Source organism: Tympanuchus pallidicinctus, unplaced genomic scaffold, assembly GCF_026119805.1.
Source record: "Tympanuchus pallidicinctus isolate F22 unplaced genomic scaffold, pur_lepc_1.0 scaffold7, whole genome shotgun sequence".
Classification (NCBI taxonomy): Eukaryota; Metazoa; Chordata; class Aves; order Galliformes; family Phasianidae; genus Tympanuchus; species Tympanuchus pallidicinctus.
This window is the reverse complement of record NW_026294791.1, coordinates 9,458,357-9,482,192: the sequence shown is the minus strand read 5'-3', so window position 1 is coordinate 9,482,192 and position 23,836 is coordinate 9,458,357. Positions and strand designations below refer to the sequence as shown.

The window sequence follows — 23,836 nt, the reverse complement described above, 5'->3', positions numbered from 1 at the left end:
CAGGGAACAGGTTGACCTTCTTTCCCCATCTTCAGCCAGAGAATGCAGACAGCATTATTCATCTAAACTTCAGCACTCCGTCTTCCTGGAAACCCACGGTACAACTCGGTACTCTAAAGGCATCCATGAAGAAAGTGCCTAATGAGAAAGTTTTCTTGGAATGCTGCTGAAATCCACAAAGAAGGTGGTTTTCAATGTCAGTGAGCTGTATTGTAATGCTGAACAACGGACCTGGTGCGTAAAACCACAGTTTTATAGCTGCAGAGACACAGGTCAGAAGCGTGGAGTTCTTGGCATTAACGGTTTTAGGACGTTTTGTTGGGGGTTGGGGAAGGATGACTTCGAGGAAAAGACTGCCTTGAATTAAAATGGAGTGCAGCACCAGGGAGGGCGAAATGTCATGGGAGATGTCCAAATAACCACTGGTCAATCATTTAAAACTCTTGGCTTTTGGTGAGAGACCAAAACAGAAAGTTTGATCATCAGCACAGGATTTTGGGGGGTGCCAAAAATGGAGCATTGACAAGAGCAGGACATCTAAGGTGGTGATAGAAATACAAGCACAAGTGGCGTTTAGCTGGATCTGTTCCTGTAGGTTCTGCAGGCCTGCCCCATTCCCAGCACAGACCCCCGTGCTCATTGCTACCTGCCAGCTGGTGATGCTGCAGGACACAACAGGGCGTTGTGTTGCAGGCTCTGCAATTACATAGCCATCATTACTCTTCCGAAATAAACTCAAATACATTTATGACCGTGCTTAAAAGTATTATCATAAATCATGGAAATTGAGTGGCACGCGGAAACAAATGAAACGAGTCCGTTTGGGGAGGTTGTATCTTCAGTTATTTCTTATCATGTTTGTTCATTTAATGAGTTTTGCCGATTTGCAATTAATTTGCAGTAGGTCTCCTGGTCATTAGTGTGAATTAGCAAGGTTTTGTTGGCGGGATGTCTCAAGCATTAAATAAAGGCATGGAAAATCCTGTATCATTTGGAAGCTCTGCGCAGTTTCCCTGCAGCAGCAAGGCTTTGCCTCTGTGCAGGGAGGCTCTGGGGCCCCGTGCTGTTGGTCCACACAGTTTTCTGTGACTCTTTATTTATTTTTCTCCTGATACATGTGGTTCATGTGTTTAGTGCGGGTTGTTTATAGCAAGGACAGAGGATTGCAGTCCTTAAATCAAAAGCGACGTTGGTGTAATTATAAGCGCGGGCTGGTGCTGCGAACAGGGCTGTAGGGAGAAGCTGTCAAAGGAGTGGAGCATCCAAAATATAGTAACCTCAAAAATCCCAGCTAATCAGTTTTCTGACTAGAGCAATCTGTTTCCCAGGTATTATTATTATACGGGGACTTTAAAGATAATAAATAACAGTAATAGTCTAGTGTAAGGAAGGAAAGAAAAGGGCAAATGCCATTCACCTTGGAAGCTGTGGTTGCTTGCTGGAGTTCTCTGAGGAATTTCCCTTAGCCTCTGCAGAGGGCTTAGTTCACAACAGTGCCAAGAGCATCCCGGGAGCTGTGGGGTAAGCGCTGAGGTTGCCCTGGATGTTGCTTTTTGGTAATGCAGAGAGAGGGCCTTCAGGCAGCACCCATCCCAGCGTGCTCATCAGTAGCCAGGGAGCTGTGCTGTGACCTCGTTCCTCAGAGCACTCCAGCACGTCTCTGGTCAGCTGCTGAAGGCATCAGAACAAAGAAGACCTGCTGAAGTAAGCTTGGGCCTGTCTGAGCCATACAGGACATGAAGACTTCTCTCCTGCAACAAGGCAGCCCAGCTAACGGACCCTGGCTAACAGATTATCAGCAGCATTTGAGTAATAGACTGCTCATTTAGTTTTAATACATTTTGCATAGAGAGCAATCAGCCTTCATCAGTCTTAGAGATGAATTGGCTTAGCCAGCTAAATTCTAAAGATATTAGTCTGACAGCAGCCACATAAATCATAACATTTTCTTAATGATGGTAAAATTAAAATATACTCTTGCTTTGAGAAACCAATGAAGCCTTCCTCTTCACAGGACAGATCCTCCTGCCTGAATTGAAAGAAAGTTTAATTGATACATTTTTAAACTAAACAAACAGCCCCACTGCTCTTCAGCATCTCTGGCGTTCCATTATTTGTAGTGAAATCAACTTGTGCTGTCTGTGCCTGCCCCATCCTCTGGTCTTTGGGAGCACCAGTAAGGGCCTTGGCTTGGTGTTTGTTGACCAGACTCCATTGGACAGCAGCAGCTCACACAATACTTGAAGGTTTTGCCAGAGCAGTGGTTTGTGTTGCTAATAGTTCCTTGAGCTAGTGAAAGCCTCCTCAGGGAAAAGCTTGTGCTCTTCCTCGACACAGCAAACCACGACTGCTGTCTGTCTGCCTAGCTAGGCATGAACTTTTCTGATTTCTTGTCCTCTGTTGCTGCAGTTGACTTGAAATCCAGAGTGCTTTTGTCACTGGTGCTTGACCGAAGGGTATCCTGTCTCTAGCTGGGAAGATGTTGCCCTCAACACCGTGATGTAGGTGTAGAGGGCAACAGTGAAGACACTCTCAGGGCTCTGAAAATCGTGCTGTGTGTCTGGATCTTTTCGATGGTCTTGTGATGCTGGGCTTTCTGTTAATGGCTTGTGCCCTAGAAGTCAGGGATAGCACAAGCAGAGCTGCACTGCTTGTCTTAAAAGTTTTGGGTGGTTCCTTATGAGGCAGAGCAGTTCGCTGGATCAAAGTCTCTTGCTCTCAGGATCATTTCATGGTGCTCCAGGCTGGCCCAGACACTGAGCCCAAGACTCTCAGGGTATAAAAATGGGACAGGGTGCCCTCTAATCCTTGGCTGCAGGGGTGGGTGGAAAAGCTGGGGCTGTGGAGGTGCAGTGGGACATACCCAGCCATAGCTGGATGGCCAGGAAGGTGTTTGGCACTGTGAATTGCTTTTCTCCTGCTCTGTCTTTGAGCATTGTCGAGGAAAGAATGTTCTTGCGATTGCTAGCGGATGCAGCGCAGGGCTTGGAGCCCTGTTGTCCCTGCCATATTGTGCCAGCTGCGTTTGTGCAGCTTGTCATCTAATAAACGCTTGGTCTGAGCAGCTCGCACTCCTGCTAGAGCCCAAATGAATGCAGAGGAAGGACCCTGCTAAGTGTATGCATTCTTCCTCTCCTGGCCAGCTCCAATTCCCTTTCATAGCTCACATCTGATGCTGCCTCTCTCACCTAGCCCCTTAGCTCCGATGTAAATGTGCGTTCACACTTCCGCCAGTCAAGTAACTGTGCTCTCTCTGTCTCTCCCCTTTGTTATAAAGCCCGCTCTGTAAATGAATCCCACAGGTCTGGGGCTCAGCAGGTAAAAGGAGAAGTGAGTCTGTTAGCGCATGAGTCTAATCAGGCCGGCTAAAGCGAATAAAGTAGGGCAGCATTGCACATTAGCCACTGTGTAAATGAGCCCTTTGATGGGCTGGGCACCGCGGGAGAGGGTTTGAAGCCAAGAAGAACTTTTGTTGTTAATTCAGTGACACATGGAAACTGTAAAACAGCGTGTCTTGCACACACACGAGAGAGAAAATAAAAGCCTTCGCGACCGGGCTTTTCAATACCTGCCCTCGGACCTAGTCTGAAAACTTTCAGCCCCTGTCTCCTTCTCTTACCACTTGATTTTCCTTTCTTTCCCTTTCTTTTTTTGTTCCCCCTGCACTATAAAAAGAAAAGCTCTGTTGCCTTTTGAACTAGACGGCTGTGAGTGAGGGCTATCTCTGAGCTGTGTGGCTCTGTTACCTTTGTGTTCCAGATGAAACTGCCGAGCTCGGTGGGACAGAAGAAGATTAAAGCCCTGGAGCAGATGCTGATGGAACTCGGAGTAGGTGAGTAAAGGGGGCACGCGAGAGAGAAAGAGACACACAGAGCTAGCCTTTGTTCTTGAGATGGGCTATTTTTTCCCCTAGTAATACAGCCAGTTTCTTGAATAACAGTATGTGAATGGTTTTTAAAATATTTTATGTGTTTAAAAAAAAAAAAAAAAAGAGAAAGAGGGTAAAAGCCAGAACAAGATGCACAGGGCTTTTTTTTTTCTTTTTTTTTTCCTCCCAGTAGAAAAATGTTTTAAAAGACCCTTTGTTTCTCTCTTGTTTGGGTCTTTTTAACTATCAAGAGAGGCAGCGCAGTATTAGGAAGGCAAATCTCAGCCTTGCAGGGAGAGGTACTTCTGAGTGCGTTAGTGACCATGGCGCACACATTGTTCAGGGCTGCCCTGTCTCACTTTCAAGCTTCGTTTCCTCTTAATTTACTGCTCGTGGTGGCAAGTCCAAAATGCGTCTGGGACTTTTCATCCCCCCTTTATAGGCGGCGTGCTGTGTGAAAATCTGGAGCATCTCTGCTGAAAGGCGAGTAAACACACAGCCCTCACTCCTGAACTCTAGTGTCTCAGCAGCAGAAAGAAGGGTTCACTTGCCATGGACGGTGCCTGCACGTAGCTGGAGGGGAAGCAGTGCAGCCGCTGCCCTCCATGCAGCAGGGACAGGGCCTGCAGGGCCGTCAGGTCCCGGCACGCGGTGCCCTTTGGTTGGATTCCTGATGGCTCCTTTTCCCCCCGCTGGGTCGGGAGGAATGAAAAATAAACATCCCTATCGGTGATTTACAAAAGCTTACTTACTGAGCCTGCTCCCAGCCCTGACTTCTTTGAACTTTTGTTAGATTTTTTTTGGGCCAATGGGTCCCTGGCTTGATACGTTGCCTCAGAGACTGTGTGCAGTTTTGAAAGCCTCCTGCAACTGGTAAAAGCAGCTCAACCCGGCTGATTTCACTTTTCTGCTTTAGAACTGAAGGAGTCACTGGGTTTGTTTGTTTGTTTTCTTTTTTTTCCTTTTTTTTTTCCCTTTTAGGAGCAGTCCAGGGAAAAAATAGGTATATCTTCTGAATGACATTAAAGGAGAGATAGATGGAAGGAGATTAATTGCGGTATATAAGCATTGAGTAGAATGGTAGGGTTGAGGCTGAGAGTGCCAGCTGAGCCTTGGGGAAGGATCTGAGTGCCTCTTTGAGCTCACTTTCCATGAGGGCAAGGATGGGGTTTCTGCCCTCCCACTCCCGCTTTACAAAGTCTATGCATTTCAAGGGCTTTCTGGAGCTTCAGCCATGCTGTGCCTTGGAGTACAGAAAAACACCTGGGCTTTGTGTGGGTGAGCACAGTGCTAGCAGGGAGGGGTCTGTGGCCAAACAGCAGGCCACATGCTGCAACAGGGCAAATATTCAGAGCCTCATCCTTTTCCAGAACACATAGCTGGGCCTAGCAGTCTTGATATGATGAGCCATGTGTGTGACTGGCTGCAGCAGGATGCGTGGTGTAAGGCGGTGGAGGTCTGCCATTGGAACTGGACCTCTGTAGGGATCTTCAGACACAGGGTTGTAGCTCTGGGTGTTCAACAGGGCTCCTTTATCTCCCTAGATCTCAACCCTATGCCCACGGAGGAGATCGTGCAGATGTTCAACGAGCTGCGGAGCGACCTGGTACTGCTGTATGAGCTGAAGCAAGCCTTTGCCAACTGTGAATACGAGCTTCAGATGTTACGGCATCGCTATGAGGCCCTGGCCAAAGCTGGTAGTATCGGCCCCCTCAGCGTGGAAGGCAGCCATCCAGATGGCCAGACAGGGCTCGGCATCGAGGAGGGCAAGGGAGATGCCAAGGACCAGATCATTGACGTAGTAGGAGCACCACTGACCCCCAACTCGGTGAGAAGGAAGGTTGTGGGGGCAGAACAGGGAGCACTCAGGTCTCCGACGCAGATGCCGTGACGAGCACTGGGATGCTGCCCTGCTCTCCCTCCAGGCGTGCGCGTCCAAGGGAGCACAGCACGCCTTTTCCCCCAAGTCCCAGTGCTCTCTGGGCTCGTCTCCTGTGCTGGACAGTGTTCTTGGTGCTATAGGTGGGGTCAGCAGGTCTTTCTTCATCCTGCATGCAGGCAGATGGCTTGATGTGGGTGCCATCGTGGACCAAAGCAGTGAAGCTTTGCCTGACGAGAGCTTGCACCAGGGCAGCGGCAGTGATGCCAGTACAGCTGCAGGCCTGAGGCATTTTCCTCCAAGCCACATAAGGGCTGCTCAGCAGAGGGAAGCAAGCGGGAAAAGCAGTCTTGATATGATGAGCCACGACCTGCCCAAGTCCCTGGAGTCGAGTGGTATCCTGCCTGGGGCAGAAGGCTTGGGAAGGAGAGAGGTATTTGAAGAGCTGAGCAGTGTTTCCATACTCTGCTTCCAGCGCTGAGGAAGAAAAGCCAGACCTCGGAGTTCTAGAAGCCACTGAAGCTTCGCCACGAAGCCCTGCAACAGCACCCTGTGCGTGTCCATCTGCAGGTTGTACATCAGCAGCCCTCTCCTCCCTAACTCTGTGAGGGCAAGTTGCCCAGCCCCTCACCCTCAGCCCTGAGGCAGTGGTGTGCTTAGAGGTCAGGCAAGGCTGCTTTCCCCTCTGTGCGCTCCCCTGGAACAGCTGAGCTGAACTGTCTGACAAACAGCTGCCCGTCTCCACGCAGTGGCATCCCTGCCGCCTCAGATATACTGCCCCCGGTAGCGTCACAGACCTTTATTTTCTAAAATGTATAATGTATTATTGCAGGATATTCAGAACACCTTATCTGTCAACAGCAGAGGTGACGCATTAATCTGGACTTGAGTAATGTCCTGTTCAGTTGTGACAACGTGGAGTCATAAGGAAGCGTTCCACCGAGACAGGTTCATGTTCGCAAAGAAGTCTTTTGCATCTTTCTTTCACTGCATTCAATCTCACCCTTCGATGCGGTCCACAGTATCCCGGTTGGTGAACGCCTGGGGCTGCTTCGCATCGCGCTGCCTTCCCTCGACAACCCTTGATGGGAAGGAAGGCACTGGTGGCAGCGGCCATGGCTGCAGGAGGGAGAGCCCAAATGTGTTCCTGACCACCTTCTTCCTCAGCCCCACCTCTTGGAGATGGAAACAAAGAGGTGGGCCTGGGCAGCGCAGAGAGGGTTAAACTGACCTCGTCTCTGACATATTTGAAAGAAATATAATCAAGTTAATTCACTGCAAGGCAAATTCAGTACCTAAAGGGCCTCCATGTTAAATACAGCACTGACCTTTACCGGCTGATTACACAAAGACGACACAATTAGATTAGTCCAAGACAAAAGGTCAAGCACATTCACACTGTGACCATTTTATGCTACCTTTAGAGGGGGGAAGAAATTACCTCCCAGCTGGAGGGGTATCTGGATGAGGGGAACGGGACCCCTGTGCCGCCTTCTGCGTGGCTCAGGTATGTTTGGGGTGTCAGACACATGCAGGCACCATGCTTCCCTCTACCTTCCCTGCACTTCTGGGTGCTCAGGCAGTGTGGGGGACCAGCAGCCCATGGCCCAGAACCTGCTGTGAGCTGGCAGGATGTGAGCAGGTGTGTCCCGCTGCAGTGCTGAGCTAGCAATGCCAGCAGTGCAAGCAGACAGCTGTTTGTTGAGCAGGTGTTTGTCGGGGCATTCCCTGCCTGCCTGCTCAGCAGCACGATGCTGCCTCCCTGCTGCAGCCCTGGCCCTGGGTGTTTGTTGGTGATGCCCTGCCCTTTGCCAGGGCTGCTGCAGGGGTTTAAGCTGGCTGTGCCAAGCTGGCTCTGAGCTCCAGCCTGTGCTTTGCCACTGAACTGCCTCGGGGAGAGTCGAGTGATCTCCCTGCTTACAGATTGCTCCGAGTTAGAGAATCCCTTTGTGCTGCCCGTCCACGGCACTCCATGTGCTGGATTAAGCATGGATTAGTTCAGTTCCGAGCCAGCTGCTGCCCTGAAGCCAGCTTTGGTTCCCCAGGGAGAAGTATCTCGCTCCAGATGTTGGAAGGAGCGAGTGGCAAAGCAAGGAACGGGACAGCGAGCTCCATCTCCCGTACGGTGCCCCACAAGCCTCAATTCCTTTGCAGGTGTTGGCAGGGCTGGGTGAGGGCGCAGCAGCGTCCCGAGATCCAGGCTGTTAGCGGCTGCCCCGTCCCTCCTGGCAGCACTGCTGTCGGCGCTGTGCCCCCTTAGGAGCGGCGTCCCCGGGGCCGGCGCGAAGCCCTGCGCCGTGCTGCCTGCCCATGGCCGCCTCGTCCCTGCCGCGGCTGCCATCCCCCCTCCCAGGGGCTGCGGTGCCGGCGCTGACCATGAAAGCCGAGCCGGGATCCCCCTGGTGCTGACCCCGGTAGGGACTGTGCTCGGGGCCTTCGGGAGGTGAAAGGTGAGCCGAACTCGGAACAAATTAGTTCCAAGCAGAAGTTCAGCCAGTTACTCCAGATTGGATCCTTTGATTTCCGCAACTCAGACTCCACTCAGTGATCTGTAATGAGTGACTCTCAGAAATCCTCACATTGCAGCACTTTGTTCCCGAGCTCACAAGTCAGCCCATTAATGGGTAAAGGAAAAGACCTTGAGTCTAAGAAGTCTCGGGTTCAGAGTCAGAATTATTTGACTTTTAAGCTTCCTTTATCTGAACTCCTGCTGACTTCTTGTTTTCTGAGCCTGTTTGAAAGCTAGAAGTTACATTGTTAAGATCAAACATTCTCTCTTTCCAGATGGAGTTACAATATCTGTCTTTTATATATATATATATATATATATTTTAATATATATATATATAGTGTATATATACCAGGGTGTATATATATTCCACTTTTTTTTTTGTTGTTTAATCGCTCTTTCCATTAAAAGAAACTAGACTTGTAGGCTCTTGTAAATTATAATGTAAAACATTTTTTTTAACCAGACAGTTCCCAATTTTGCCCAAGGCGACTGGAATAGCTGCGCCGCAGAAGGCAATAGGAAGGTGATTAATATGAATTTGTGACATATTTGAAAGATGGGTCTTTTGCCATATAAAGATTATCAAACACATGTGCTCTTCCCCATTAATTCCGCAGCCCTCCCAGGAAAGCCACAAAGCCCGGCTCCTTTGTTTCCAGGGTGGGTTTTTGTTTTTAAATGTACCTTTTGGTCCCCTTGATTACCACGTATTTGATTTTTATAGGGCATCTGTTCACACTGCTGCGTGGGTTCTCAGGCCCTTTTATTTCCCCGTTAAGCGGATCCCGTGAAGGCAGCCGTGCCAGGGGCTCTGACCAACCCTGTGTGTGTGCTGTATTTAACTTGTAGCCGTGCAAATTCCACCCTCTGTTTGCCGTCTGCCCGGCACGCAGTGGGGCTGCAGGGCCTCCCACCTTGTGCTGCTCAGAGCACGGGGACCTGCAGGAGGAGAGCAGGGCTGCCTGGCCCGTCCCGGGGTGCTTGGTGGCAGGGCCGGCCTCTGCCTGCAGAACAGAGGGGGTGGTTCAGCAGGGATCCCATCCCGGTGTGGTGCAGATGGCTCCACCTTGCCTTGTGTACCTGGATTCAGCCCTAAAACTTTCCCCACTCTAAGTGATGCTGGCTATGAAGCCAGCTGCCTTGGTCACCCCATGTTTTACAGCATCCTGGGTGTGCTGCAGCATCTCTACTATCACCAGTAGTGGTGGCCGGGGCTCGGGCACTGCAGGTGCAGGTGGCCCCAGCCGTGTGCTCCCCCTGTGCAGAGCAGGCTGCCCACCCTCTCGACCCCTCTGTGCTGCCTTTCAAGTGTAACTGGCCATCGATCCGCCGTGACAACGTCCTCTGAGTCACATTCTCGCCTGCAGGAGTAAAGGGCAAAGGCCAAGTTCTTAGTTTTCATAGAAAACTAATTAGACGACTCCATCGAAAATAGCTCAATAAAGCTGATTGGGGGCTGCACAGAGGGAGCCATTAAAGCCCCTGTGACCTTTGCTTGGGTTGGGGCTGCCCCTTCCCTCCTGGAGCTGCTCGCTTCCTTCCAGCTGCTTGGCAGGTCCCAGCAGGGACCAGGCTGCAGTGCTGTCCCCAGGGCTGCCAGGTGCCCTGCCAGCAGTGTGACTCTGCGTCACGGTGCTGCACAGCTGGTGGCTCAGTGCAGTGCAGCTCACAATGGCCCTGATTGATGCCCGGGACTGAAGTTGATGCATGCTGAGGCTGCAGGGCAGGGGAGGTGACAGATGCTGGCGGTAGCTTGGTGACGGCATCACCCTGCTCTGGGCATTGCTGGGACGCAGCTCAGCTGGGATGGGATGGTGGCATCCTTGGGGCTGATCCGTGCAGGGGGCACACAGCACATGGACAGCTTGTCCAGGCCTCAAACATCCGAGGTGGTGGGAGAAAGGGACGGACACCTCGTGGTGGTTGTGCTGGAGTTTGTGATGGGGCAGCGCTCCCATCCGCAGCCCCAAAGCCCGCTTTTGCACTTGGCACCCATAAAGGGTGAGCTGGGTGCCGTACCCCCGGGGCGGGCAGCGGCCGTCCTGCTGCCCTGTCTCATCCAGCACACCCCGTCCCAGCCCACTCCATCCCGGATTGCACTCACACATGCATGGGCACAGCCTGGGCTCCTTTACCCCCAAACTTTATTCATGTGGCACATTTACAGCAAGGATTGGAATAACTAGACAATGAAAATGCTGGGTTTGCATTATCGGTTGGTTTAACTGGAACACCACACACCATGCAGTCATGTACCGCCAAGTTCAGTGCCTGTATTGCCCTTCTGGCTGCCGTCACCGGCTTCGCTCCAGGCCATGCACGCACGGGCCCGGGGCTGCAGCCTCCCTGCAGGTCAGCACCCGGATGAGGGCTCCATTCAGCAGGGCCCCGGGGCTGGGTGACACTGGGTGACACTGGGGTTGCACGCCCTCAGCCTGCCCCGTGGCTGCCCCCGACTGCGAACCCACCCAGCCAGAGGGGACGCGCTCGGCAACTCTCAGGCAACAAGCCAGCTGCTGCTGAGCATCCGCGGGGACCCGCGAGGGGCACGGGGAGTGCGGGGACCGCGGGCACGCGGGGGCTGAGCCTCAGCATGGGAACCGGGGGAGCGGGAGGGGAGCGGGCCGGGGGACCTGGGCCGATTTACAGATCCCCTGCTCCAGGTACCTGTGGGTCGGGGCCAGCGCGCGCTGGCACGTCCACCGCCGGCAATGGACGCGGTGCTGCGGCACACCTGGCCCCGGCGGAGCTGGGACGGGTCGGTGGTGCTGGGGCAGGGCTGGGCATCCCACCCATCCCCGAGAGGCACGAGCGGACGGGACGGGGGCTCTGCACGCTGTCACCTCCCCCCTGCTGCCCGCCTACCCGCCCGCCGGGCCCCTGCCCCACTGAAGGGAGCCCTCCGGGGCCCCGCAGCCCGCACCAGGGCTGCCAGGGGCTCTGCAGCGGAGAATACAGGCACTTCACCTTGAACATAAAGAGACGGATTGCGTTTGTCACATACAGGAGTCAGAGAGGGGTTAGTGTCGCTTCAAAAAGAGGGGAGAAAGGCGCTCGGGGAGAGGCCGGGGCTGGCGGGGAGGGCGGGGGCCGTCTCGACACTGCTGAGTCTCTAGGAGCGCGGCGTGGGCACGCGCTGCAGCAGCCGTCAAGGCCTGAAAACATAAAACCAGCAAAAAGAAAGAAGGGAAGGCGGGGACGGCCCATGCCGGGGGACGTGGTGGCTACGGGGCGGGAGAGGGAGGACGGGGTGGGGCGCGGAGGGAGGGACGGAAATCGGGAGCCAAAGAAAAGAACAAACTACGAGTCTAAAATGTGGTGCAAGCGCCCTACGCGGCTGTCCGCTAGCATGGCATAATGTCCGGAGCAGCCCAGAGAGGGAGTCACATCAGGTCTACACAGATTTGCCTTCCCATATATACAACCTCTACTGGAGTAACAGCTGAATTGAGATTTGTGTCGGTTCCTCTGGCCTCGGTTGCCGTTTGAATGCTAGAGCCCGTCCTCCCCGCCTCGCCGGCGCCGGGCGCATGCAGCCCTGCCTGGCCTGCCCTGGGGATCAAAAGGGTTTGGAGGTCTGCTTGAAGATGAAGCCTCTATGGGCCAGTGTCTTCATGATGTTGGCGATGTTCTTACAGTCATCTGCGGAGAGAGCACAGAGGCACCGCGTTAGAGAAGGTCTGGCGCAGTGACGTCGCCTGGGCTGCGTCCCCAGCTGGGCTCCAGCTCCCAGCCGTCTCCCTGCGAGCCCAGCGCCCGACTGCCCCGTGGCCGCACCAGGGACGGGGCTGCCCCGCTCAGAGCTGTCCCCATCGTGGCCTCAGGCTGCCCCGCTCAGAGCTGTCCCCATCGTGGCCTCAGGCTGCCCCGCTCACAGCTGTCCCCATCGTGGCCTCAGGCTGCCCCGCTCAGAGCTGTCCCCATCGTGGCCTCAGGCTGCCCCGGTGCCACGCAGCCGCGGTGCCGACAGACGGCCGGAGCGTGGGGAGGGGGCAGGCGCTGCCGTTATTTACCTGGGACTAAACGCAGGCACCGTTTGCTAAAATAGAAGCCGGGCTTAAATTGATTCCTGGTGTCTATATTTCATGTTGAAAATTGGCTTGTAAATCCATGTTTTGATCTATGAGGGCCGTCTCCTTAAGAAAAAGCAAGAGTAAATGTGTAATTTCTCCCTTGACAGCACACGGCACAGAGGCGATCCTTCTTCCCGCTCCCCTCCGTTTCGGGACAGCTCCACTCGTTCCGATTACCACTCTTTCTTCCTCGCCCCACGCCTTGATGTCTCCATTTCATTACCGCGCGCCCATTTATCAAGCTGTTACCGTAAGGGTGACTTTGCCCACTTGCGTGTGGCAGCGGGGCCCGGCCGGCGCGGGGAGCAGTGCCCGGGGAGGGGGCGCGGGCTGAGCCCCCCTCTCGCCGCCGCCGCCGGATGGATGTTGTGGCGGAGGGAAGGCTGCATCATTACTGATGTGTAAATGATAAAGAAGCCTCCACATCCATCTCCCAACTGTAAATCCAGGGAGTGCTTTATAATCAAGCTACAGCGATAATAATGTGAAATTAGGTCTCTCTATCAACGGGAGGAGGCCTTTTAATCACGGCTTAAAGGGTGCAAACGCTGTTTATCATAATTGAACTGTATCCGGGCTAATTGTGGCCATATTTCACTGTCTAGGAGACAGCAGGCTGCCTGCTGACAGTGCCTCGTGCCGCATTGAGACCCCGCGTGGCCGTGCCGTGCCGCTGCCAGGTGCCGTCAGCCGGACTGTGCCACCCTGCTGTGCTGGTGGCAGGAGCGCTGTCACCTGGCATGGCCACGGGCTGGGGGCACCTCTGTCCCACGGCCCCGGAGCTGCTGAGGATGCTCCTGACACCGGCATCCCAGCCCATGGGTGGAAGATACGGCGTCCCCGTTAGCTGCACGTGTCCCTGTCACAGCCACCGGGCATCGCGGAGACGCAGGGCACTGCTTGGGAGATCTCACCATCCCACAGCTCACGGACAAGGTTTGCTCACAGCATCCCCTTCTCCGTGTCCCCGTGTTCCCAGTCCCTCCACCCGTGCCCGGTGGGACAGCATGGGGACACGGCGGCTCCCTCCCCCTCCGGGCACCCTGCGGGGTGGCAGCCCCAGAGGCACAGCCACCAACACCATGAGTCGTTTTGGGAGCTTCAATCCAAATCAGTGCGAAGGTAAACACGCTTATTATAATTATCCATGTACAAAAAAAATCAACAACAGCAGAACAACTTTCTAATATGCAATTACAGCCATCTATTGATTTTACAATGTAATCCGCTCCGATTGATTTAATAACACAATTATAGGCTGGCTCTCGGGATATTAGAGTGGGAGATTTTCATAAACTCCAAAGCAAAAAACTAAGCGGCTTTTAAAACAACACAGTCAGATGGCTGTTTGGGGAATTATTAGCAATATGAAATCCTCTAAATCTGGCCGTCGTTACCTTGTGGAAGGAATTTCTATTACAAAAATGGCAATCGACAACCTAAAACAGCACGGACGGGATTGCTCTGCTGCTCTTTCAGTGCTTAATCCATCGCAAAGGTGGCCACGGGGCTGGGGGCAGGGCCAGGGATGGGCAAGGGGGCAGGTGTGGGGTTGGGGACAGGGGCAGCCCCGTTGTCCAGCTGCCCCCCAGGGAGGCACACAGCCACAACAGGACCCAGAGCCCCTGCAGTGCCCGCACGGCACCGCTCACCCTGTGTCCCGTTGGAGTGACAACACACGGGCCCCAGAGCCTGCTCCCCATTCCCACTGCCCCGTCCGCAGCCCTGCGGCACCCACCCACATCCTCACACCCACTGCCACCTCCACGGCACTGGGGTGCCCACGTGTCCCCATGCCCAGCACTGGGGAAGGCAGCCCTGCACCACTGTCCCTTGCTCTGCGCAGCCTCCGTGCCCCGGCTCCCTCCATGTATTCCCGACTTTATGGGCACATTTTTCTTGTCAAGCTGACAGGGTTGCTAAGTGGATTTCTCCCTGATATGCGGACGGATTATCACATTACTCCAATGTCCTACACAAACATATTACTTTATATTCAATAGCTCTAATGAATATAAACTGCTTTTTCTTTTTGGGGGGCGGGGGGTAATCTATAGATTTTTAATGAGGGCACTATTAACTCCCTCCTCTTTAAAACAGACTTAGGTGCAGCCTCTGAGTAGAAAATCAATGGTGTTATTGTAGGAATATTGTATATTGATATTGTAATAATAAGATGCAATTGATTTAGGGGTGTTTCGCACCGTGTAGGAAGGGGTCAGCCCGGGGTTACCCGGCAAACGGAGCGCGGCTGCGCCGTGCTGTCCCACACTGCGCCGTGTCACGTCTTGCCGTCACCCACTGTGGGCACGGGGTGGCCGGGGCCAAGCTCATCCCGACAGCTCTGCACTGTCCCCACGTCCTGCCTGGGATTGCAACTGCTTGGCACCGCAGGGTACAGGGACTGCTGTGGCCCATCTCCATGTCCCCATCGGGAGCGAGCCCCGCGCGCCCGTGCTGCGGCTGGAAGACGGATCACCCCCCGGCCCGAGCTGAGCAGGTCCATATTTAAGCTGTCCCCATGCTTTATGGTCTGTACGAGAACTGATGCTCAGGCGACCGGGGGCCATTTGTCAATGTTCTAATGGCAGATTACTGTTAATGAATAATATCGCCGCTCCCTTTGTACAACAGCTCCCTGCAAAGTGGGAACAGGGACGCGCGACCACCGCCTCCCCGCTGCCGACCGCTGGTGACGGCCAGTGGCCCCATGACCTGGCAGCCACTCGGTCCCAGTGGCCCTAAGGGGACCAGACACCCCCCAGCTCTGGGATCAGCAGGATGCGGGTCCCACCGCAGGGTGACCTTGGCAAGCGTCACAGCCCAGCTCTGGTAAGGGCAGGACATGTAGGGACAGACGGCCGCAGCGGTGACAAGGACAGGTTAGGGCCACATCACCCTGCACGGTGCGGGGTCGGCGTGCCCCAGCTGCCGGCAGGTGTGTTATGAGGAGCTGACAGCGACGTGCAGAATATTAAGAATAACTTACCTCATTATCTGCAATTACGTTACTGCCACACACCTCATTTCTTCACGAAGAAAAGGAAATTAGCTTTATATTGACTTCATCCCACTGCCTCTCCTGGCTGCCCCGCCGGAGAGCCGCTCAGGATTTGGAGACAATTGGTGCCTCGCTCCATCCATCCCCTACCTGTTGCCATCCCTGTGCTGGGGGATGGGGTGCCCTTCCCCGTCCCAAATCCCACCCACACCACGGGCACCCTACAGCTGCCGGGTCCCTCACCTCCCGTGCCCCAGGGCAGCACAGGGGGCGTGCAGGGGATGGGGACGTCCCAGTTCTGACGTGGCCAAGGACCTCCACTTGCCCCGCGTCCCCATGAACGGCCCCAGACAAACCACGCGAGCAGCCCTGGGAGGGCTGAGCGATACAGGGAAAAAGCCAATTTCATCTTTATTAGGAGGAGATTTCTCTTTTAGTAATAAGCACACTTCAAATAATTAGCGTGTTTTACGTAATAATGAAATTATGGAAATGCAGGCCACTTATTCAAACAAGTCGCCATTACCATATTTTTAAATATTAGACTTAATTAGAGTTTATCACTTCAGAGAAGTACGAGGAGTGGAGATTTTTTTTCCTTTACAAAAAAAATCCTCATAAAGTGTTTATTAAGAGCGGGTAAGAAGGGGATAATGATCTGTTTGGAAATTAAGGCAATCAAACATTTAATGCTCTGCACTCCTGTAGGCAAAAGCATTCAAATGAGTCAATTATACATCCATTATCCAGGCACGATTAAACAAGGCAGGACGGGGAATTTGTCCTCCCCATCACACGATTGTCGCGAGGACTTATGTCCACTTAAAGGCAGCTAATAAAACACCCAACTTGTGGGAAGAGAGGAGGGAAGGAGCGGGGAAAGGGATGGGGTGGGAAGAAGGGGGACGAGGGAGCGGGTCAGCGGGAGCGCCGAGGGGAGAGGTGGGAGATCCGTAATGATGCGGCGGTGTCTGCATCCCAGCCCGCCATAAATCAAAGTAATTAAGTTAACATGAAAATCAACTTCGCCATCCCGTTAAATTACGGCATTTGCATATTAGGACTCAAATGAAGTAGGTGCTGGAGAGGGGGAGGAGGAAGAGGAGGAAGATTTGGGGGGAGGAGGGCGGGGATCCGCGCTCCAAAAAGGCGCCCATTTATTACGGTGAATAACTAATTCCAGAATTTATAGCGCTGGATTTTTGTTCCCGTGCCATTTATATTACAGAAGGAAATTAAGGGGCGGGCAGGAGGCTGGCTGGACATCTTTCTGCGTTATTGCTTGTCTGCCATTTGCAAATCATTATTAATTGTGGCCCGTGTCGCTGGTGCAGCAGGGCAGGGTGCCTGGACAGCCGGAGCAGACACACATATCTCTTCATCAGGACCCCAGCCGCTAGCCCTGGAGAGCCAATTACCCCTCCCTGATTGGTATCAGATAAGGAGGGAATTTTTACAAATTAGGGAATAAATAGAATTTCCACACGTGGAGCAGGGAGGGCTTGAGAGGCAGTAATGAAAAACGATACATCACCATCAGCCAGACAACCCTATTCATACGCCGATGCATTACGCTCACTACTCATAATCCCGCCGGGTGACAGACAGCCCGCGGAGCCGCCGGCCGGCCGGGACGAGGGGCAGCGCCGCCAGCATGGGGCCCCAAACCGGCCCCAAAGCCCCGCAGCTCCCAGCGCCGTGCCGCGGGCCATCGCGGACTCGTTAAGGTTGGCAAGACCAATCGTGTCATCCACTCCGACCCGTGCCCACCAACCACGTCCCGACAGCATGCTGTCGGGGAACCTGGAGCCAGCAGTGCAGAGATGTGGTGCGGCCAGCACGGCACGTGGGGTGCCCAGCCTGTGCCACGTCCCCAGCCCGGAGCTGAGCGCCGCAGGCAGGTAATTAGCTCTCCCTTATGACAAGCACGTCACCAAACAAAATGCTCGGCAGGAGATCAATCTCGCCTGTAAGTCACGCAGCCTTTAATTTATTCAGCATACAATGTCGCTCCACCACTGCCTTCCTGTAATTTATACCGTACACTGTCGTGTATTATTTAACTCATCTGAGTGTTTTACAGCTCGCCTGAAAGTCACGGTGCAAAATAAAGTCACGGCCGGGGCACGGGGCAGGGGCAGCAGTGTGCAGCCTGGCCCTTTGCTCCGGGATGGGATGGGATTGTGGTGTGCATTGGGGATGGGTGCCAACTTCCTGCACAAGTTCACGGCTCCGGGTGGGAATGGGAAGAGCAGGCCTGTGCTGAGAGCAGCCCAGCGAGATTCTGCTGCTCTCCAGGAGCCCCCAGCCCCAGATGCACCACAGCCAGAGGAAGTCCCGGGCACGGGAGGCAGCCAGGACACGGCTGTGGCCACCCACGAGATGTCCCCACACTGTCCCCTCTGCACAGGGACAGGAGCGTGTGGGGACAGTTCACCTGGAGCTCGTCTTTGGCCGTGCAGCCGAATGGAAACAGTCGATGATATAGAGCTGGATATTCTCCGTGGGGAAGGTTAAAACCTCTGTTCAGTGTAAAGTTGCCATATCTAAGCACTTATGATCACGATATTTATGGCCAGTTTATTCCAGGCTGTTAAAGGCAGCAGTAGTTATCCGCAGATAAAGGGAATCGGGCTCCCCTGGTGCCTCCTCTCCATGCACTGAAGGCAGCCAGGTGTCCGTGGGCACCGTGCCTCTATGGGGACACAGGCGGCACGTCCCCCCTGCCACCCCCTGCCCCACACCGTGGTGCCGATATCCCTGTTGGGATTGGGACCCTAATTAGGGCGAAATTTCAAGGGAGAAATAAGCGGGTTTGTGAAGGCGCGTTGCTGCCTGTGAGTGACACGAGATGTCAGAGAAAGGAAATAAAAGGCGAGGATGCAATCCCAGCGCTGCCGAGACTGTGCGGCGAGTCCTAATGGAAAGTTGTGCTGCTCTTTAAAGCTCGGTCAGATGGCCTAGTTATTGCTTTAAAAGGGCCAGAATCAAACCGCCGCGCCGCACTCCAATCCTTCAAATAAAGCGAGCCGTGCTTCTGCGGGTCCGGCAAGCAGAGCCGTGCGATTACACAGAGAAGGGCAGGTCTCTTTATCTTGGAGGGAGACCTACCTATTTTTAAACATTAGCTCCAAATCACCAGCTCACCTCTTTGTCTCTCGCAAACCCTCTCTCGCCTTCTGGAGGAGAGATCAAACGCCAGCCCTGCTGCCATTGTTTCTCTCCCAGCGAGATGGATGCGGGACTGTAATCTTCCCACAAAGCCGTGCGCTTCAAAGGCATCAAAAGTGCTTATTAAAAGTCCTAGGAAACTAATTTAATAACACCCCAAAGGGCCGGAAAAACAGAGCTGGCAGCTCCCGGAGCAGCCTGGCCTGCCATGCCACGGAGCTGGACGCCAGACCTGTGTTCCTGCATGGGTCCCACGGAGCGGGGCAGGAGATGGAGAGGAAAGCTCCAGCCTCCCGCTCACCCTGCCCATTAGCGGGGCTGTTTTACTCCGGATCATTAAATATGTATATCTTATTACACGCCTTGTTACAGTATTGAGCTCTATTGACTGATAATAAATTCCAAGCATCATCCCGGTCATAAATTTATCTGGAGATGATGAAGACTCAATAATCTAGTCATGCAGATAATATGATAGGGCCTTAAAAAAGATCATTACATTATATGTCAAAATTAAAAGTGAAATACACTTTATTAACAGTTTTTCCACACTTGGGGCCATTACTTGTTATATCCCCTCCTGCCCTCCCAGCCACCAACCCGCCATGCCTTGGGCGAAGCATGGATGAGCCAAGGCAGCTCTGCGCTGGGCAGGTGCCACCAACGGCCATGCGTTTGGGGACAATGGACACGGCACACTTGGGAACCCGCAGGTGTACCCGAGCCACCCTTCTGCCCAGTGCCTCATGTCCCTTGGCTCCCACTTCCATCCCTTGGCTTCACAAGCAGGTCGCAGCCACTGGCACCATGCCGTAGCCCTTCTCCACGGCACACGGCTCAGCCCTCCCCCCGGCCCCTGTCCCCCTCCCCAGCCCAACAAGGGGACGGGCAGTGGGGGCACGCGGATCGATGCCGCGACACAGATCAGCTGCTGGGAAAACCAATCGCGGATCAGATTGAAAGCGACTTCTGCGTGTATCTCCCCAGCTCCCGCTACAATAGATTGGCTGGAGAAATCCGATGGAGAGAGGAGACAAAGGGGGAGGAGATGGGGAGAGGAGGAAAGGGCTGATAATGCTCCCTGCCACGGCCGCTCTAATCTGTGACAGCCCGAGGATTTGCTGAAAACCATTATCACATTTCTCTCCCTTCTCTTGTCCCTGATAAAGCCCCGGCTAATCTGTTTGTTGCAGGTATTGAGAAAACGCATTTAGCGAAACAAGGGGTGTGCGTGCGCTCGGTGCGTGCCTATAAAACATTTCCCCCGTGTCTCCAGCAGCAGCGGGGAGCAGGGGGGGCTGCTTCAGGGGCTGATTTAGGCGGCCGTACTGGGTGTTGGCCATGGGCACATGGTGCCTTTTGAAGGTTTGGGGAGCTTTCTCCCATGAGAGCGCCCCATCACCCAGACTCATTCTGACCCCATGCAAAGCCCCAGGACATGGGGACAGAGGACAGCTCTGGGTGCCCCATTTCCATCCAAGCCCTTCCCTGGGGATGGAGGTAATGCAGCGAGAGCCCGGACTAGGGGCTCCCGTCTGTTACAAACAGTTCTCGTGGAACATTAATTACAGTAATTTAGCCGTGGAACACTAACTGCAGCCAGTGCAATAGCATTCAGTACATTAGTGGCTATAACCCACTCCTTAAAAAAGACATTTGGCTACTGACAGCTGATACAATGAGTTGTGAAGCATAACCGAAGGGAAGGGGGGGAAAAATAGTGAACTGGGAGCAACATGTGTGGTGGTGTGGGTGGGATGGGGCAGCACCCATCAGGGCACCCATCACTCAGGTGGTGGGGAAAAGGGCAGCACTCAGTGCCTGCAGTGGTCTGGGTGCTCCCACTGGAGCCCAGAGCCATCCCCAAGCCCAGCGGGCAGCAGCACAGGGCCACGTCTCGGCACGATGTCAAACAGAAGGACATTTCCTTCTATCTCTCAGTCACCGCCCCAGGGCACAATCCACCTCCATTCAATCTTTACTCCACTACACATGTTTCCTTTCTAGCCTCGGATTATTTTTTATCATCAAATTACTGCGACGATAAGATGGAGGAGATGCGATAGCGAGCAGCAAACCCCCGCCGCCACCCCTCTCCATCTCCCCCAGCCTTGCTCTGCATGGGGCTTCATGCCCCATCCGTGTGGATATCACGGCTGGGACCGAACCACAGCCAATGGTGCCTGATGGGGCAGCAGTGGCACCCAGGTGGCACAGGCAGGGGACGCACGGCCACGCTATCAAGACCCTGCAGGCATGATGAATCCTCCCAGTCGCCTTGTTTGCTCTACTCTGCAACAAACGAGCCCCTTCCCGGCCGGGGATAGCTCATCCGGAGGAATGCTCTTTCAGGCCTCTCTCCCTCTAATCCCTATTAATTTAAATAATGCTCAGGCACTCTCCTCCAACTATTTATTATTTATCAGGTTTGTTTATTTGTAGCTAACAGGTAGCGCTCAGCATGCGTCCCTGGTGCGGGGACAGCGGCCGTTCATCACCCCGCTCCCCCGCCATCCACCATCCGTCAATTACTCCTGCTTCCTTTAATTAGTAATGAGGACTAATATCTCTGCCTGGGATGGTGGCTGGAGCGGAACTTCCCTCCGGTGGCATCAGAAGGAATGAAAAATAAATACCTGTGCAGGGATGCTGCTCCGGGGGGAGCTCCCTGTGCATCCCTATTGGGGGGCAGCTCTGTGACTGCCCCTGCATGCCAGCTCCTGCCCTTGGGTAGAGCACATTATAGAGGACACGGAGGTCCCAGCCTACGGTGTCCCCTCACAGTGAGTCCCCGACACTGAGCTCTGCCCCACCAAAATGAAATGCCCGTGAGATGCTCCAGTGTCTTCTCGCAGACCCAGGGAGCTCTGCATCAGAAAGTACCACCCAGAGCAGCCTAATAGTAAAAGCAGCACGCGATATAAATGGAGCCCCTTTGATTTATTGACTGGGAGAAGTTTTTACACGATAGCCCATTAAGACGGACGGCTCTGTTTACAGCCAGACCATCTAGCTATAGGGACCCTGAGCTGGATGCTGTGTTTTGCTATTGCTCTTCAGGCAGACATCTCATTAAGGGCAACAGCATATGGAGCTCTCTGGATCTATACTTCACGAGTCCTGGGGGAGGTTTTTACCATTTTTAATAAGTGGGCAAGGTTAGCAAACCTGCAACGTGCTGACCTCGCACCATGGATCCTGGAGCAGCGCCGCGAGCGGACGCACCGGGAGCACGCGGGATTCCATAAATCACCACTCCATGGGGGAAACAGAGGGGTCCGGCCCCCAGAGGGGACCCAGGGCCATACTCATCCCACCCAGCTGTAGGGACACACAGCACGTGGGTGGCTCAGCCACAAAGGTGCTTTAAGGAGAGCGTGTTAACGCAACAGCACAGGAAACGAAACCCACAGGCGGCTGCTCCCGGGGGATTACACTGTATTCAGTAACAAGGCTGCGCAGGAGAACATGTATCTCTGGCAAAGACCTACAGCTCTTCTGCCACCTGACAGAGCCTGTGGGAACAGCTGGGTGCCGTGGGCTCAGACGGGCAACAAGCACAGGCTGCCAATGGCTCTGGTACACAGCCATCATTGCAGGGCAGGGCTTGGGCACACCCTCTGCTCCCAGCTCAGTGCAGCAAGCATGGAAAGCCTCCGGATGTCCCCAGGTCAGAGTTGGCTGACATCCACCGAGTGTTCTGAAGCACGGGGATTTGTGTCAGGTTTGGTGCCTGGCTCAGAGCACCATTTGCAACCTGATATAGCAGCACAGCATGGTCCTGAGGTAGCAGTGATTTATGCCAATGCGCTGCCCTCCCCACATTGCCTTCTGGCCGATGGAAGCCTGCAAACGGGACCGTTTCCTTTAGGAAAGTCTGCCTGGGTCTGGTAAGAGGCAGGGAAGGAAGAGAAGGACAAATGGACAGGCAGGGCAGCGTGTTTGGTCTCTTCTTGGCAATTCTCTCACAAACAGTCTGAGCATCTTTGAAATGAAATTTTGTAGGCGATTAGCTCACAATGTGAACTTAATTGCTTTTGGTATTTAAAAAACCCCATTAAATTAAATGGCCGAGATATTGAGGCTTAAGCAGTGGCTGCTTCCAACGCACAGTAACTACCAGCCTCATTACAAGGCCGATTCCAGCCGTGCACGGCGCAGACCCATGCGACGTGACCGCTCTGGGCTCCCTCCCTGCGCCCTGCATGGGAATTGATCTGGTCCCATTTGGTGCAGGTACCCTGCACCTCCCCATTGCAGCTCTGGGAGCAATGACCTGCTCCACACTGAGCTCTGTAATAGGACAGAGCAGCAAACGGATTTCACCTTACTTTACTTGTTTGTTTAAATTATTTACACTCCTCAGATGCAAGATTGCTGTCCAAAAGGAGCATCCTTTTGGCTGCTGCAGCTTTAAAATGACTTGCATCCATCACTCAATCGCTTTCAGGTCAAACATGCGCTCCCGACTTAATGACCACATTTCCTCAGCAACAAATCTGTCACCGCTGTTTGTTTAAAGCCAACAATCTGTAGGAGCACTGTGTGCAAGGATTGAATTAACTCAGCATCTGAATGACTGCAGCGCCAGATCATTCAAATTGCACCTTTCCTAAGATCTTCCCGCAATGTTAATTAACGCTCCGTGCGCGATGGACAACGTGCACGAGGCTGCGGGGAGAGCAAAGCTCAATCCCTGTGGCCACGGGGCTGTAGGAACCAGGTCCTGGCCACGTGTGTGCACGGTGGGGTGGTGGGGGGCACCCCTCGCTCCAACCTACCCTGGTGTTTCCAAAGCACAGTGGTTGCAGAGATTCTCCACGCTGGATGCTTGACTCACGCTGGTTTGTTTTCCCCAGGAAACATCCAACCCAAACTGTTAATGCACTGCAATGAACACGAGTGAAAAATATGTGGCTATTTCCTACAGATTCCAGCTACGTGTTGCTCAGAGGGTATTTGGTACGTGTGCGTTCAGATGCTTTGGAACAAAGCCTTCAAATCTGTCAGGAAGGCGATTTTGGGAGTGTTGGGGATGGATTTTCCATCGGAATGTCAGCAATGTTGGGCACAGCCCTGCCTGCAGCCCCACGCTCCCAGAGGCAGCCCCACTGGCACTCGGACCCAGCACCTGCATAGGGAGCAGGGATGTGTGCTCGATGACTTCCCCAGGAAACAGGAGGGAGGAAACAGCTGTGCTGGAAGACTTTGGGACCAGGAGCTGGGAGAGAGGTGAATCCAGAGGAAACCGTGATGGGGAGCTGGTGGGGCTGGTGGAGCTAGGGGACACCACAGCAATGGGGGATGGGATCAGGACAAGAAAACAAGGACA

General features: G+C 53.8%; 2 protein-coding genes across 5 annotated transcripts in view; one reads left to right on the top strand and one right to left on the bottom strand.

The window, feature by feature from the left end:
• Window positions 1-8,681, top strand: part of DMAP1 (DNA methyltransferase 1 associated protein 1) — a 29,136-nt gene extending 20,455 nt beyond the window's left edge. For both annotated transcript variants that reach the window (XM_052666133.1, XM_052666132.1), the window contains exons 9-10: window positions 3,760-3,832; window positions 5,413-8,681. In XM_052666133.1, the coding sequence (XP_052522093.1) occupies window positions 3,760-3,832; window positions 5,413-5,759 (420 nt within the window). In that variant the 3' untranslated portion in view covers window positions 5,760-8,681. The remainder of the gene's footprint in view (window positions 1-3,759; window positions 3,833-5,412) is intronic.
• Window positions 8,682-10,386: 1,705 nt separating this feature from the next.
• ERI3 (ERI1 exoribonuclease family member 3) overlaps window positions 10,387-23,836 on the bottom strand; it is a 97,029-nt gene continuing 83,579 nt past the window's right edge. For all 3 annotated transcript variants that reach the window (XM_052666147.1, XM_052666148.1, XM_052666150.1), the window contains exon 8: window positions 10,387-11,901. In XM_052666147.1, the coding sequence (XP_052522107.1) occupies window positions 11,819-11,901 (83 nt within the window). In that variant the 3' untranslated portion in view covers window positions 10,387-11,818. The remainder of the gene's footprint in view (window positions 11,902-23,836) is intronic.